Source organism: Spea bombifrons, chromosome 5 (assembly GCF_027358695.1).
Source record: "Spea bombifrons isolate aSpeBom1 chromosome 5, aSpeBom1.2.pri, whole genome shotgun sequence".
NCBI classification, from domain to species: Eukaryota; Metazoa; Chordata; class Amphibia; order Anura; family Pelobatidae; genus Spea; species Spea bombifrons.
Window position 1 is genome coordinate 1,655,158 of NC_071091.1, and position 17,063 is coordinate 1,672,220.

At 42.3% G+C, this 17,063-nt stretch overlaps 2 protein-coding genes across 2 annotated transcripts in view; both read right to left on the reverse strand.

Annotated features, from left to right (window-relative positions):
• The window catches only part of MYL3 (myosin light chain 3), a 262,285-nt gene that overhangs the window by 77,641 nt on the left and 167,581 nt on the right, over positions 1–17,063 (reverse strand). The gene's annotated exons all lie outside the window — the stretch shown is intronic.
• Positions 3,193–9,471, reverse strand: LOC128498065 (neutrophilic granule protein-like). The gene is made up of 4 exons (XM_053468348.1): positions 9,183–9,471; positions 6,160–6,264; positions 5,348–5,443; positions 3,193–3,484 (listed from the first exon to the last, which is right to left on the reverse strand). Exons 1-4 carry the CDS (start codon positions 9,366–9,368, stop codon positions 3,365–3,367), a joined length of 507 nt encoding a protein of 168 aa, XP_053324323.1. The 5' UTR covers positions 9,369–9,471; the 3' UTR covers positions 3,193–3,364.

Here is a 17,063-nt window from a genome sequence, read left to right on the forward strand (position 1 = left end):
CTTTCTCTGCATTATCATTGATCGCTGTTTCTTGCAGCCTTTGTATTGCATTTATAAAAAAAAAAATGCCGGGGGTGCACTTTACTCTTATTTATTTATTTCGATTTAGTTAAAGTTTACTTATCTTTACAAAGCTGCAGTGGACTCCCCCCCCCCACCATAAAGCAAGGAATCAGTGGCAGGAAAGCCCTCCTATAAAAATAATTGGGGGCAATTTCTGCACATGTGCTCCGGGGGTCTTTTTAGACCCCCCAACCGAGGGGCCAGTTGCTCTGAGGTCCCTGATGGCAAGGAGCCCCTGCTTACATACTGCAGTGCAATGTACGTATGACTCTGCACTGCACTGGGGGGGGGGATCCAGTGTTTATTCAGTGGTTAGGGTTGCCACTTGGCCGGTATTTGGAAGGAGGGGGAGCACCCATTAGAGCGCTCCCCCTCCTGCCGCTCTGTCTTTAGCGCATTGCTACGTGCCGCAACGGCGTGACTGGTGGAGGCTGAGCGCTGGGGGGAAGTGATGTTTAATTTCATGATGTCCCTAACTCCCTAATGTCCCTAACTCCCTACTCCTGTCTGCACTGATAAAAGTAAACTGAGGTAGGTGCCCATTATGTTTCTGTGACAGGAAATATTGGGGGGAGGTAGGTGCCCATTATGTTTCTGTGACAGGAAATATTGGGGGGAGGTAGGTGCACATTATGTTTCTGTGACAGGAAATATTGGGGGGGAGGGAAGGTAGGTGCACATTATGTTTCTGTGACAGGAAATATTGGGGGGGTAGGGGCACATTATGTTTCTGTGACAGGAAATATTGGGGGGGAGGGAAGGTAGGTGCACATTATGTTTCTGTGACAGGAAATATTGGGGGGGTAGGTGCACATTATGTTTCTGTGACAGGAAATATTGGGGGGGTAGGGGCACATTATGTTTCTGTGACAGGAAATATTGGGGGGGAGTAGGTGCGCATTATATTTCTGTGATGTCACGCATATATAATTAATTATGCAATTTAGCATAATATACCGTATATAACATATACAGCATATGTTATATACCTCCATATACAGTATATTACATATAGATATATAACATATACAGTATATAACATTTATATTACATAAACAGTATATATCATTTATATTACATATACAGTATATTACATATATTACATTTGTATATTACATATATTACATTTATGGTATATTGCAGATACAGTATATTACATATATATTGAATGTATAGTATATTACATATATATTACAAGTGTGCATAATGTTATGGTAGATAGCAGGGAATATATTAGAGATGTTAATAGAAGAAAACAATATACTGGCGAGATAACCATTGTGCAAATAGAAAGGAGAAAGTAAAAAAGAGATAAAGTGCATCTAAATTCACGTGACCGGAGCTGGGCGTGGGAATCGACACCAAATGTATAGAGAGGATTCCGGTGAACGTCTCGTGCATTTTGGTGAAAGAGAAAGGAATGAAAAAGAAAATATTAATTACGAGGTGACCCTGAGCTGTTACATGCAGTACATGTGAGGGATGGAGCACGCCTGTCACACACACGTGTAGATGGAAGCGTTACTCTCAATGTGACAATTCTTTACAAATATTTCACTTACAAACCGATCCTTCAGACGAGGTTTTGGGCCAAGATTGGGCTCCCTTTGGAACGCCCCATCACTGGATTTATGTAAGATTTCAGATCCAGACGCCGTTAACGCGCATGACATGAGAGCGACTATCGGCCAGACCTTCATACTGCCTCCTCTGCAGCTCGCTGACCGACGGGCTCCGCGCAGGAGGCTCCTCTTCAATATCGCAGTGATTGAAAAACATATTTACAATTATAAGATCTGAATTCCCGTAAAAGAAATGAACTGTGGAACGTACCGGGGCTGAGACTGGTTTATAATTATACTGCATTCAACCTGCTTCGATTTATAGAATTGGCAAGAATTATATTTTCATACAAAGTGCCCTTTTTAACCATCAGGTAATTGCCTAAACTTTGCCAAATATGTGTAATTTTTTAGTTGAATGTAGCTGTTTCTGTTGATCGGTTTACGCCCGATACATATTGATATTATTTGACGTAAATTCTTAGGTATCATATAAATAATAATATATATATTAGATATATAATAATAATATATATTATAAATATATGATATAAAATCGCACTCACCAGGTTGATCAGCGACCAATGAGTCATTAATCATTCATCGGCTAGCAATTTAATTGGGTCGTAAGTGGCAAGGTTAGGCAGCTGATATCGATTGGTGAACAAGATCAATAATCAGTGACCTAAAATGTTACCAATCAGTGATCAGATAGTAATCAGGTACGTAATAAACATATAAAATAATAATGAATTATTATTTTTTTTTAACCTGGAAGATTATTATTATAATTTTTTTAATTATTGATATTTTTAACTCTTTCAATGCTGGTCAGCACATCATTCATTGTGACACGGTGCCCGCAATCCCGTGGGGACTGATCACACGAACGCTAACCTCTTCAGTGCAGCCATGACCTGATTGTGGCACTGAAGGGGTTAACGCTGGACGATCGCAGCATTAACAAATGTGTACTCGGGTATAATTCTCCCCTTTCAGGGGTAAATTGTACGCATAATGTCCGAGACTTTACGGATTTTATATCTAGAAAATAAAATGTCTTTAAAGTTCCAAAATTAATACTTTTTCTACAAATAAAATGATTTCGTTCTTAGACAAAAATGGACACCTGGTGTGTATTTTTTTGTATAGAAAAGAGAGAAGTGGAATCATTTTTATGTTTATTGTTATTATTTGTTAGAAACAATTTCTTTACTTTGATACATATATTATAGAATGTATATTCTGACGGATCTTTATCTTGCGAATGTGTAGCCCAAATATAAGATGTCATTGGATTGAGGTGGGCACGAAGTTGGACGTGCCAAAAAGCCGCCCCCGTGACCCGGAGTTTCTCTGTGGTGACCTGGAAAGTGACGAGTCTCCGGGCAAAACCTGGACAGTTCGCAGGTATGATTATTATGCGGTTCTTCTGGAACGATCTTGGTTCAGTGGTTTTTGACATTTTGATACATTTCCTCTTTATCGTTGGGATTTTATATGGTTCCTCTTGACCTGTAGACTTGAAAATGAGCGCCATACGTATCCAAATTGTTTTAACCCCCAGGCTGGATCATTTATAGGGATCGGGATATTTTTGACCCTTTTCATGCTGATACATTTAGTAATTATTATCGCTGTTACATTAGTTTACGGGAAGTTAATCTGTAGGATTTATTAACGATAATGACTGATTATTGATCAGAGATACGGCAGCAGCTTCAGCTCCGCGTTTCCTCTTATCCCGGGAGACGCGTGAATATACACTCCAAGCATTCGATCTTTGGAACTTTCATGCCGTCCACGTCGAGCATCTTGTACATCATGTCGGTCTGCGCCACGTCTTCGACAGTAGAGACCTGGGGGAAAAAAAAATTTTAATTAAAATTTTATTATTTATTTATTAAAATTACTTTTTTAAAAAATTTAATGTCCGTACCACAATTATGCATTATGTGTAAAAAGTATTTTTATGACCATAGCAACCAATGGAATTGTCCATTCCAATGGGTGATATGGTGATAAAATCACTTTTTAAGCTTTGGACCAGCTTATGCATAATAACATATAATTATTTTTGCTTAATATCTAGTCTGGGTCTAGTTTATATCCAGTTATTTTTAATTCTTTATCCCTAGGCTGTCTCAGGTTAACTCCCGACTTCCCTTTATTCCCAAATGAATACGTCATACTGTGTATATAAATGATATATAAACCCCAAAGGATGAACCAGTTTGAAACCTGAAATTTTACCGAGTGACTCACTTGGCTTCACTTTAAAAGTTTTTTTCTAGATAACTATCCATTAGAACTAGTCCTCAGCCAATAAATTCATGTATCGTTACTAACATATAATATAAATACCGTATATATAAAATTAGGAAACAAAACATAAAAGAACACAGGAATCGATACATTTTCTCAGAGACGCAGAGTTCCCCCTTTCTGCCTCCAAGAAGCGATTTGGATTAGAGAGTCACCCAGCCCAAGAATCCAACATACCCAACAGAATTCATACTGGGTGATTCTGGTCTCTTATAATGTATAAATTACGGGGTTAAATCTGTCGGCTGCTGGAGTCTGGTTGGATCATCTGTCCGCTAAGGATATTTAAGGTGCCGGTTGGACCAAGTTGCTGAAGCCAACTGGGAAGTTTGGCCTTAATGGAAGCTGACTGGACATTTTTTAAATGAAATCCAGGGTTTTAAAATAATGTATTTATTTATTTATCTGATTCCGATAAGTTCTAGACACAGGAGCTGTAAGAATGCGCTGCATCTGAGGGAATGAAAAGAGAATGCATGCGTAGTAAAGGAAATAAACTTTCTTTCTAATCTTAGATATAGCCTTGTTTAAAACAAAACAAAAAAAGGTTTTTATCTGATTTAGTATTACGGATGTTATGTTTAGGTGTTATATTCAATAAAGTGTTTTTAATGCCTTTTTACTTTGAAAAAAAAAAAATCCTAAAATGTCACAAATGCCAGGAAAAATAAAAATGAAGGACAGAAGGCTCAGTCGAGGAACGTCCCTGAAAATAGGACACCCTGCGTCTAACGATCACCTTACATTAACGGAGAATTCTGACTGAAGTGCCGATTTAATCACATTTTCCAGAAATATATTTATTCTGCATTTTCAATCCTTGTACAAGGTTATTTATGATTAAATGTTTTGTAAAGATGGGTGAAGTCACCAAGAACCATGGTTGTAAATTCATTACAAGAACCCGTGCTTTGTTGGTAACTTGGGACAGTTGCTCTTGTGCGCCCTCTGCTGGTACTTGCTGGAAGTACGGGTGACTTTATCTTTATTTTTGTGGTTTCCAAAAGGACCGTTATTAGAATTCGGCTGCTGCCATGAGCGGGTCACTGCAATGGGGTGTGTGTGATGGGCCATTGAAGGGTTAATATTTGTGGAATCTCTGAGCAGAAAATGTAGGCATTTAGGTGGATTGCTAAGGAGTGGGGTTGCAGTTAGGGTTGGGGTCAGTCATCCTTTAGTCTGAATTTAGGGGTTCATCATTCTTGTCCCATTGACCGCGCTCTCCAATGCTGGGTGGACGCTTCTGTCCGCACTTCCTTCTCTCTGCATCTTCATCCTCTTGCCTCATTCACGTCATGTTCAATGAATCATTTACATTGATACAAAATATTTCATTTGTATCAATGCGCAGAAAAAGTTATTTGTATTTGGCAGATAAAGTAACAGACGCTCTGTACCTGATTTCTTGCCTCGTCGTCGAGCCCAGGTGGATCCTCGCACCGCATTGTGAAGGTTTTGTTGCGATCCATAGAGATTCGGCATTTCCTTACTTCCTGTATAATGATAATAATATATATATAAATAATTATATGTTATATGTTATATAAATGATATACAGTATATGAGTTCAATTCATTGATTTTTCTAGAAATATGTTACAGATTAATTAATATTGTCCATTAATTACTAATGATCCTGAAAATTGCTAAGCCGGTAGGGGGCGCTCACATAAACCCAAAGAAAAGAAGAGATACAAAACGATGCAAACAATGGATCTGCGCTGTCATCTTTATCTCTCCTTTTCTTTGGGTTTATGTGAGCGCCCCCTAGTGGATCTTGGGTCTTACATTTTGTTTTCAACATTTGGAGAGTGTTGTTGTAGGGAGGCTGCCCGAAAACTACTAAGGGGAAGTTACTACATTTATTCTATTTTATTTCATCTCACAGCTGAATTAGATTTATAATCTTCACAGTGCTTTTTGGATAATCTAAAAAATACCCATATTGGTAATTTAATTTATTCTCTGTCTGGGTATTTTATCTGGGTATATATACGTAATCGCTAAGCCGGGCCAGGTTTTCCACTGTCCAAACTCTATAAAGCCAGGGCCGGATTCAGGAAGGGAATGGGCTTGGCACAGCTTGTGCCTCGCCATCGGTGGCAGCCTGTGGCAGAGCCAGCATTATCTGATGGATTTCCTGTCCTGACGTTCGCTCAACCCCCCCCACGCTTACAAAAGCTGCCTGAACCGACTACGTTAATACTTACTCCGCCATGTTTAAAGGGACAGTCCTTCAGCGCCGTGTACGTCGATGCAGAACAAACTGTTTCTTGTATTAAAATAATAGTTTCTGGAGGTTTAGTCGCGTCGCCCTGAAAGAGAAATTGCAGGTTTGTTTGTAAAAATGTAGTTTAAACCTTTTCTGTAAAGTTTGTGAGATTTTAAATGCACCCAAACTGCCGGCTGACTCAATAGTATTTGGGCATTTGGGGCACTCATCCAAACCTCCTCCCTTTTCTCCAATTATGCCACAAATATTTTTTTGTTGGCAGCCAATAAAGAGGGAAGTGGAGGGATAAGGTGCATGCTGGGATACATTAACTTCTCAAATGCTTATCTGGGACCATCCAGGCTACAGCTAGCTGACATTGTTGATGGCCCCACCGACACCGTCGGGTGGTCCTGTAGATGGGGCTCCACACAGGACAACTGGTGGCTGGAGTGGAAGCGGGCAGCACGTTACCCCAAGAGCGGGGTACTAATAATTTTTCATGGGGCAAAATATAGCTGTGTTTCCTCTATATTCCCGCTAGATTGTCAGCTCTTCTGAACAGCTTTTCACTTCTTTTTTGTATTTTTTTAAAAATCTTTTATATAATTATAAAGGTTTAGAGTTGCGCCATGCAAGTCATAGAAAAGGAAAAAAGCAAATCTGCTAAATATGATCCCTTCATTGGCTGAAGTGTAATAGATTGCAAGCTTCCGAGACGACCTACGTCTCCCGGGGTGACCCTTTATCTCCCTGGTTTATTTACTTTAAATAAATTGTTGGTGGCCCGAATAAAAATCTGACGCGTTTCACTTGCCATACAGCGAGCACAGTTGGATTTCTTTTCATTGCCGTTTGCAGGAATACATTGTAACCCCGATTCTAGGGCAGATAAATCCTACGTGCTTCACGCTCAGCGCGTTGGGTTTCTTCTAGGGTTTATTTAGAAAACGCTGTTATCCATCTTTTGTGTCGCTTACAAATAAAGCGAATAATCACCTGCAACCCCACACTCCCTATAACTACACATATCAAACTACAAAGTTACACAATTCCAACACACTCCTTACAGCCAAATGTTACGTATTGTTCAGCAGGAGAGGCTCTGAGGTCCCCGGCTCAGTTACACGTCTGCAGCTTCTAAAAAGAGAGAATTTATGTCGCCTCCGCAGATGTCTCCGTATTAATAACCATTCTGGAGTCTATTCACTAAGCAGCGAGTTGAGTTTGCGGTTGAGAGTTGGCTGAAATCGCACAACCTGTTTCTAGCTGAACACTGAAAGGTGCGTCAGAGGGGATATGATGTCATTATACAAATACATACGAGTCGGCCGGTGCATAATATGAGTTAAACTTGGTCTGGGCCCAACCCTGAGCTTGGTTTGAAAGCCATGCAGGAGCTGAACCCAACTTAATGAAGATCGGTAAAGATAATCATCACACATGGACCGTCCTGGGCCAGCTTGGCTCGAGCTGTTACTCTTCATATGATGGGGTGGTCCAGATGTTGGTATCATTTTACTCAATTCTATACATTCTATTGCACTGAGTGAACGAGGTACTCCGAGCACCAACTATTCCTGATGGCCGCTGCTCCAGAGCTCTCAGCCTCCAATCTACCAACCATTCAGCGCCGGCCAAAGTGGGGGGCAACGGAACGGCAACAGCCAACAAATACGGCTCACACATCACAAAGAGCGAGGAAAGGCGCTAGGTTCCCGTCCTTAAAATCCAGACGGGAAAGAGGCAAGAGGGACCCTTTTCTTATAAACCCTTAGCTGGCGCCATTGTTGCGCCCACCCGTCCAGTAGGGGGACTGCCGGCAAACTGCGGCCAGCGGTCATATTACTCATTCCTTAACTGTCCAGGGGGGCCTTGTGTATCGCAATCTACAGATTTTAATTCCTATGTTCTTGCCTTTCTCTTGTTCCTTTAACGTTACACTAGACTTATGATGTGACTTTGTGCCCCATGGCGGGGTATTTGTGTAACTGAGGGGGGCATTTAGAAGAAGAATAATGCGGTTTATTTACCCCGTTTAATTTATAAAGCCGTTCCCTGCTGTTTCTATACACATTATCGGGGCTTTTAGGGCTGTAGAACCCTGCGATCCCCTCATACCCAGCAAACATTCTCACCTCCTAGAAAAGAGGGGATGCCAAACGTTGAGATGCGCATGGTTTTCCGGAAAGTAATTCAGAGTCCTGCAGCCAACATGTATTTCTACCATGTGAGCTGCTTTTGGCACCGAGCCGCACGATTTTATTATCCAAATAAATTTAACTAATTCATTGTGAAGAATGGTTTTATAATTCCCCATTGTATAGATAAATCAGCGAGCCTGCCCCCTGTATAATGTATAGATAAATCAGCGAGCGGGCTCCCTGTATAATGTATAGATAAATCAGCGAGCCTGCCCCCTGTATAATGTATAGATAAATCAGCGAGCCTGCCCCCTGTATAATGTATAGATAAATCAGCGAGCGGGCTCCCTGTATAATGTATAGATAAATCAGTGACCGGCCCCCTGTACAATGTATAGGTAAATCAGTGACCGGCCCCTGTATAATGTATAGATAAATCAGTGACCGGCCCCCTGTATAATGTATAGATAAATCAGCGAGCCGGCCCCTGTATAATGTATAGATAAATCAGTGACCGGCCCTCTATAATGTATAGATAAATCAGTGACCGGCCCTGTATAATGTATAGATAAATCAGTGACCGGCCCCTGTATAATGTATAGATAAATCAGTGACCCGGCCCCCTGTATAATGTATAGATAAATCAGTGACCGGCCCCCTGTATAATGTATAGATAAATCAGTGACCCGGCCCCCTGTATAATGTATAGATAAATCAGTGACCGGCCCCCTGTATAATGTATAGATAAATCAGTGACCCGGCCCCCTGTATAATGTATAGATAAATCAGTGGCTGGCCCCTGTATAATGTATAGGTAAATCAGTGACCGGCCCTGTATAATGTATAGTTATAGTATGTTCCCTGTTAATGTACGTACCGCAGCGCTCTTCTCTTCCGCCCTCAGAAGAGTAAATAAAGATGTTTTGGTGAACTCTTTGTTGTAGGACTCGATCAGGTCGTTGATAATTTCTGTCAGATCCTCTCCGCCGTCTGCGCCAAGAGACGCGGGGTTCCCGGCCGGGGGCAGGCAGACCAGGAGGAGCAGTCCGAGGGTATATTCCATACCTTCCAGCGTAAAGACGGCACGCAGTGTGGCTTCACGGGAAAGGCGCTTCTCCCTCTTCAGATGTCAAGAGGCGCTTCGCAAATATTAAAGAACGTTCATTTCCAGCAACTTGTTCAGCAAAACAAATAATGAAGCGCAAGCTGCTTAACCCCTTCACGACAAAGCCCATAATGGGTTAAAGAGAGACTGAACGGTGGGAAGAGGTCTCGGGGCGTATAAAGCAATATTTTGCTCTCTTCGGTGTGGGTGAGGGGAATATCCTGGCTTCGTATTTAATGGTTACCCAGTTACCCAGCCAAAAGCCGGACTGGATTTCCCATAGGGCAGATCGGGCAACACCTAAGGGTCATTGCAAGGGCCGCGTGGGAGACAGGTGGATTAAACTTGGGAAAAAAACATATTTTATGGGTCACGGCCAAAGCCTGTTAGTGAATGAGAAGGACCCGATCATCTTCAGTTCTAGAGTGAAGGAGCCCGGAACAGGTGGGAGCTCCTGTTTATTTTTGCCACAATAAATGAATGACGATAATCTTTGCAGATTATTCCCCCCCTGCAAAACCATCTCGAATGTGAGTCTTCCCACGTAGCCTGCATCAGACCTTATTGCGCTTGGAACATTAGGAGCCTAAGCACGATAACCAAAATCAGGGGACCTGGGACCGGTGACGTATTCTGGACTAGGTCGACTGTGCCTACGGTGGCAGCAAATCCTTGGTGATAAGGCTCCCCGTCAGCGGCAGACAGCTGTATATGCGCGGCTGCGCATCTGATCTGCAGGTCCCTCCATAACGCTATTATCACAGACATCTCAGGATGGGGGGGGGCGATTTAAACCATGCGACGGGACATAATGGTGGCGGCTATATATATAATGTCTTTAAATACTTTCATTTTAATAAATGTGAAAAACCACTCCAAACATATTATTTTTCACATGTTTATACTATTTAAAGAGATTATATATGCCGACACTTATTGGAGGGTGTTCTATTGTGACCTGGCACTTATTCACAATACTTTATATATATAATTATTGAGTCAGTTTTGATTATGTTTTTCTATATTCTGGAATGTGACGATTATAATATTAACAAGGAAGTCACTTTGAGGCCATTTAAGGTGAAAACGCACTTTTAAGAAGCTGGACATTCCCAAATTATGGTTTTCCTTCCATCCCCGATTTATTATGAGCTGGAAGCGTATCCGCCAGGCGCAGCTGCAGCGACCTCTGGTGTCCGCTGACTGTAATTGCGCTGCTATCTCTAAGGAATCTGCTTGCGTCTCTGCAGTTCGCGGTCTGACAGTCACTCTGTTGCAATAAGTTGTTTAAATAAAATGACACCCTTATTTACTCAAACATAGCGACAAAGACGCATGTGTGTCTTGGACCAGAAACTATGACTCCCTTCTGCTGTGCGTGACCTTGCTGACTTCCAGTGTCTAACCTGCTTTGTTGTTGTCACAATCGTTCAGATAAAGAGATTTAAAACAATAATCCACAATATTTCGGTCATTTATGTAAATCACGTGAATCTCATAAAAACTCACACAATGTTTGCAGGAGAACTGAACATTTCACCTCCCTGACTTCACTCATTATGACCTCGGGGGAGCCTCTCATACAGGGAGTGAGGAGCCAGCCCTGTATAATGTATTGTAACAAGGTGCGGGGTGTTGTTGTGGAAGGGGTATACATTCCCCCTCGATTTTGCAGGGTTTTCTATGACATATAGGGCAGGCTGGTGCTCCGCCCCGCAGTTTACATGCACCTGGACTGACCCAGGATCCAGGCCAGGAGTTTAAGCTGACTCCAATGCACTGGTCAGCTGCAGGTAATTAGCTCACTGGCTGCAATATAACCTGACCTGTTGGACAGAAGAGAGAGAGTTTGTTTGGAAGCAGCAGGGCTTGCTTTGCACAAGAGAGACCCTCAAAAAGGTTGGTGGGATTACGTTTTGTTTAGTTTTAGACCCTGAGTAGTGAAGGAGTTATATGTTAGTAAGCGCTCAGACGAGCTAGGCTTTTGTTTGTAGAGAATTTGTGTTCTATGTAATCCTGTAAATATCTTCATACGTGGACTACAAATAAATCGTGGGTGATTACCTAATTGAGATGTGGCGTTAATACCCTAGAGGACCGTGCTGTTTGGTACCCTGTGTGGGTGCAGGATCACAGTATAGATAAATCAGCGAGCCCGCCCCTGTATAATGTATATTTTAATCAGTGACCGGCCCCCTGTATAATGTATAGATAAATCAGTGACCGGCCCCCTGTATAATGTATAGATAAATCAGCGAGCCCGCCCCTGTATAATGTATATTTTAATCAGTGACCGGCCCCCTGTATAATGTATAGATAAATCAGTGACCCGGCCCCCTGTATAATGTATAGATAAATCAGCGAGCCGGCCCCTGTATAATGTATAGATAAATCAGTGAGCCGGCCCCCTGTATAATGTATAGATAAATCAGCGAGCTGCCCCCTGTATAATGTATATTTTAATCAGCGAGCCTGCCCCTGTATAATGTATAGATAAATCAGTGACCGGCCCCCTGTATAATGTATAGACAAATCAGTGACCGGCCCCCTGTATAATGTAAAGATAAATCAGTGACCCGGCCCCTGTATAATGTATAGATAAATCAGTGAGCTTCTCCAGGGATGTTGCTAGAAAGATCTGGGGCCCAATAGGAGCACACAGCATGCGCGCCGTAATGTTTACATACCTTTTGTGCAATTCCTTTCTGTATAAATGTAATAATATAATTATTGTGAGGCTAAAATAAAATGCCCCTGACCCCGTGTACTTTTACCCAGCTGCTTTATCCGTGGCTTCCCTCCTCATTTCATAATAGGGCCACTTGTACTACGGGGAGTCGGAAGGAGGATCCAGGGGCCCCATCTCTGCAGTGTCCTGAGCAACTGGGAGGGGGGCAGAGAAATACGTCTCGTACAGATCGCTGACCGAATCCAACGACAATATGGTGGGGTTCAGCCTGACACTCACTCTAACACCATACATACATTACATACATACATACATGCATTATATTACATACATTACATACATACATGTATTATATTACATACATTACATACATACATGCATTATATACATATATTACATACATTACATACATACATTCATACATACATGATATTACATACATTACATACATGCATTATATTACATACATTACATACATACTGTTGTATATACTTCTCCTCTCTCAAACCAATACCACCAATCGAATAATCCGCTCTGCGTTGTGTATTAATGATAAATGTAATACCCCTTGTTACCTCCTCCAAGAACTAACATATAACCGTATCCCCTTTTCCAGATAATATATATGTCTAGTTCTACTAAGGTTTTCTACCCGATATTACAATAAAACAGCCAACCCAAGATTCTTACCAGAGAGAGAGCTTTAATTAGAATCTGCCCAGATTAATTACAGCAAAGACAAAACCAGAGTTACAGTGATATACAGATGTCAATCATTCATACCGATCACAAACATCCCATCTATCTAATATCTGCTGCTAAGTGTGTATGCTGTGTGGGTGATGTGCCAAGGGTGAGACTCTCCAATCCAGTCTCCTTCTCTGTGTGTTTCTACAATGTCTTTTTAAGGGATTTCTCTATTGATGTGTAAATGAGGTCCCTGTCCTGTGTTCCCAAGACCCCACCGTGTGATGTTATTGACTTGCTATGTTTCCCGTGCTATCTCCAGGTGATGCATTTCCTTCCTTCTCTACATAGTGTATAGGTGTGAAATCTTCTTACAGCTGTCTTTCCTGTTACTTCCCCTTAAGTGGCTTGCAGCTATCATACATACATATACACACACATAAACTTAATCAAGCACATATTAATTACAGATATACATACTTTGTATTTACCCCAACACATACATTCATTATATACATATATTACATACATTACATACATAAATTACATACATTCTTACATTACATGCATGCATTATATACATATATTACATACATTGCATACATACATTCATACATACACTCTCTCCCTCAAATCTTTCTTCCCCTACCCTAGACGCACCCCTGACACTCTAACAGCATACACCGACGCACACACGCTATACACTCACCCAAAAATACACATACATGTTAACATCAAACACATATTAACACTCTGATAAATTGGTTTATGATTTGTGGGTAAATAATGGAAAAACAAAACGTGTTTTTTTTTGTTTTTATTCATACGTTATATGTGATAGGATGCAGGGTTAACCCCAAACAATGTATCCACGAATAGCTTAACGTGTCCCGAAAAACAAAACCCCCAAAAATAAAAGCTTCCCCGGAGAAAGCGTAAGCTGTGCATAGGAAGGATCATCACTGAAACTCCCAAAAAAATCTGCCTGAAACCCGGTGCTCAAAGGGTTAAATCCTGGCATTTACAGGTTTTGTGGACACTGGGGTTAGGGGCTCAAAGCAGGACTGGCTAACCTAAACAGAGACACTTGGGAAATATGGCTTTGCACAATCATCAGTAAGTTAGCAGGATATTTGTTTTATGATTTTTTTTGGCAAAAAAAGCTTTTCAGAAACTGAAAAAAAATATAATTTTTAAAACAGAGATAAAATCAAAGCCTATCAATAATACACCATAAGCAGGAGCCGGCGTCCTGAGTGTCGCTCGCATTGGTGGGTTGGCTACGGAGGGGCTTGGGGTGACGCCATTTCTTTTGTCCGCCGAATGTTCTCCTGTTTTTCCCTCTCCAGTGATTCCCTTTCGGAGGGAGAGCTGGAGGATCGCCCTGCGAAGAGAGTACAAGGTCTCAGCCGGAGCCTCCAGAGGTCAGAGCCGATTACAGAGCCTCCTGGTCAGTGACCATAATCCATGGACGGGACCACTAAGGTCCATCACCCCCCCCCTTATTTAAATGCTTTTGGGTGCTAGCTCCGCCCTATACATACCTAGTCCCGCCTCCTCAACTCAGACACACCCCTTCCTGGCTTTTAAAGGTCAAGGATGAGCTCCTGGGGCAGTTATGGGAAGGTCCCAGGTGTGACCGTTACCCCGGGGGTACAGGAAGAAGTTCCCACGCAGTCCAACATGGATGCAGACTAAATAATAATAATAATAATAATAATAATAAGACATATAAACGTACCAAAGAAGTCAGCGTGTCGCATTTCACCGCGTCCCCCTCGCCTGATCCCCCAAAGATCGCTGTGCAGTTTTTAACCTCCTGAGAAATACATTTTAGGTGTTAAATATTTGCAGTTATTTATTTACGAAATATCTAATTTCAGTATTTTCTGCCCAATTCCAATCCATTTTATTCTTCTTTGGCCATTTGGGAAATTTCGGGGCAGATGGGCTGTAAATCCACCCCTGAATATTTTCCTATAGTATATATATATATATGAGCGTCCGAGGGCTCGTCTGATACGTTGTTACCGCTTCTGTTACACTGGAATCCGATAGATTTCAGGGCTGATCTTCTTCCTTTATATTGAGTTCCTATTGATTCCATTACGAGTGATATCCTGCCACTGATTGGCCGCTTCAAAAAGCCAATCAGTGGGAGGAATAGCGAGACCACAACGAGGAGGAAAAAGGCAGCGTCAGCTGCAGGGCTGCAGCTTCTGCATCTGGTAAGTGATTTAATTGTTTATTATTTTTGAAGAATGTATTTAATAAAGTGCTCACAGAGGGTTAATGCCACTCACAGAGAACGTTAATGTGCGGTAGGGCTGTCGGGGGCATTAAACTGTCCCTTCAAAAAGTGAAATACGGGCTTTAAAGCATGTGTCGTGATCCATAAAGCGATTTATCCGCGGACGCGCTGTGTATCATTTATCCTCGCGCTCACCCCGTTTCTCCTGAAGACGCATTCTGCGAGGTTCTCGCCGGCGATTTCCGTGCAGACAGTTTCTTGGATCACGAAAGTCAAAACGCCGTCAGAAACAGGATCGGTCTAAACGAGGAAAAAACGGATTTTATACATAGCGGCGCTCGGCGGACATCTAATCCGCTATTACCACATTTCCTAATATAATTATATTTAGAATATCAGTTATTTGTTTATTGAAATTTTTCAAACAGATGTATAGATCAAGGCTACAAAATGGTGAAATTATTAGAGAATGAAGGAGGTTTATCTTTGCTGGCTGAGGATAATGGGAATGATAATCCAGAAACAGCTGAATCTGTATCAAATAATACTTGCCGGCGGCTGGCGAGGTTGGACTGGGAGAGGTTTATAGAGGAATCCGGTGATCTGTTCCGCATTGTAGATCTCTACGGCTCTCTGTACGGATTCCGGATCTCGGGGAGCCCAGAAAACGTGGGGTACGGCGGCAGAATACAGCAGACACGCCGCGGCGTAGAGCAGGGATAACGGGGCGCAGCTCGCCATTATTCAGAGTCCCGCGGGGCTGATCGCAGGCGCAGCTGATAACCGGATCCGTTTCATCAAACCTCTGATATTTACTCCACTCGATGAAAGGTTTTTAAGCTCCGGGGATCTGAGTTTGGGCCGTGACGTCGTCTTTACAAATCCTCTGCGCGTCGGAGGCAGATCGGGGCCGCATCCCAGCGAATTAACTGTTTACATCTCCCTGCTCTGGTGCTGGTCCTGCGAATGCTGAGACCCCCCATCTGCATGCGCAGAAAGCGCTCCCATTTACTTCAATAGGAGTCCTTTCTTGCCACTGATTGGCTGTTTCAGTTATTTTTTTAATCTTTAAACTGAGCTGTCAGGGCCACAAACCGGTCCCTTTACATTAATCGGTTCGCTCACCCGACAAAACACGCAACATGCGAACATGTAAAGGGACCGGAGAAGGAGCATTCCATGAGTGGCACATGTTATGACATCATAACACGGACCATGTGACATACAGAGCTGTGATGTCATGCAGTGAGTCCGAAATGACCTGTGACAGGGATCATAATGTTGGCTGAACTCCTCCGAGCCGTGGGGTCCTTTTGCCAACTCCCTTACCACCTGCACCTGGGCTACCCCGACGTGTCTCCTCGTCACCTACACCGTACGTTCTGATTGGTAGTAACGAGAATCCTCTCAGAGCTCCGAACACTGACGATAAGCGCTCTAATGTTTGACGTTCCCTTTAAGCTCCGAACGCCGAGCTCTTGGCAGCCATTTCTGTGTTTATTTCAGGTAAATATCGGGACGGAGAAGCTTAACGGATCCATCGGCGGCTGGGGTGACTCCGGTCTATGACACTATATATCACTATATATCCATTCTGCTGGCAGAATTACTAGTATTTAGATTGTCAGCCTCCGTGCCGAGTCCTCTTTCCTTGACGTAACGGTTCATCTCAGTCTGTCAGACCCTTTCGGATGTCGGGGCTGTAGGAAGCGCTGCGGACATTGTTGGCGCCATAAAAATAAAAGACGATAATTATCAGTATATATAATGAGTTTATTCAGACAGACACGTTTGTATAGAAGAGGATCATAGGAATAGAGGTCCTGCTTAACGCCCTCAACCTTTAACCCCTTGAGCACCTGGGGCAGCAGGAAACCCCTATATATTGTAGAGTTAAATCAGTGACCGGCCCCTGTATAATGTATAGATAAATCAGTGACCGGCCCCTGTATAATGTATAGATAAATCAGTGACCGGCCCCTGTATAATGTATAGATAAATCAGTGACCGGCCCCTGTATAATGTA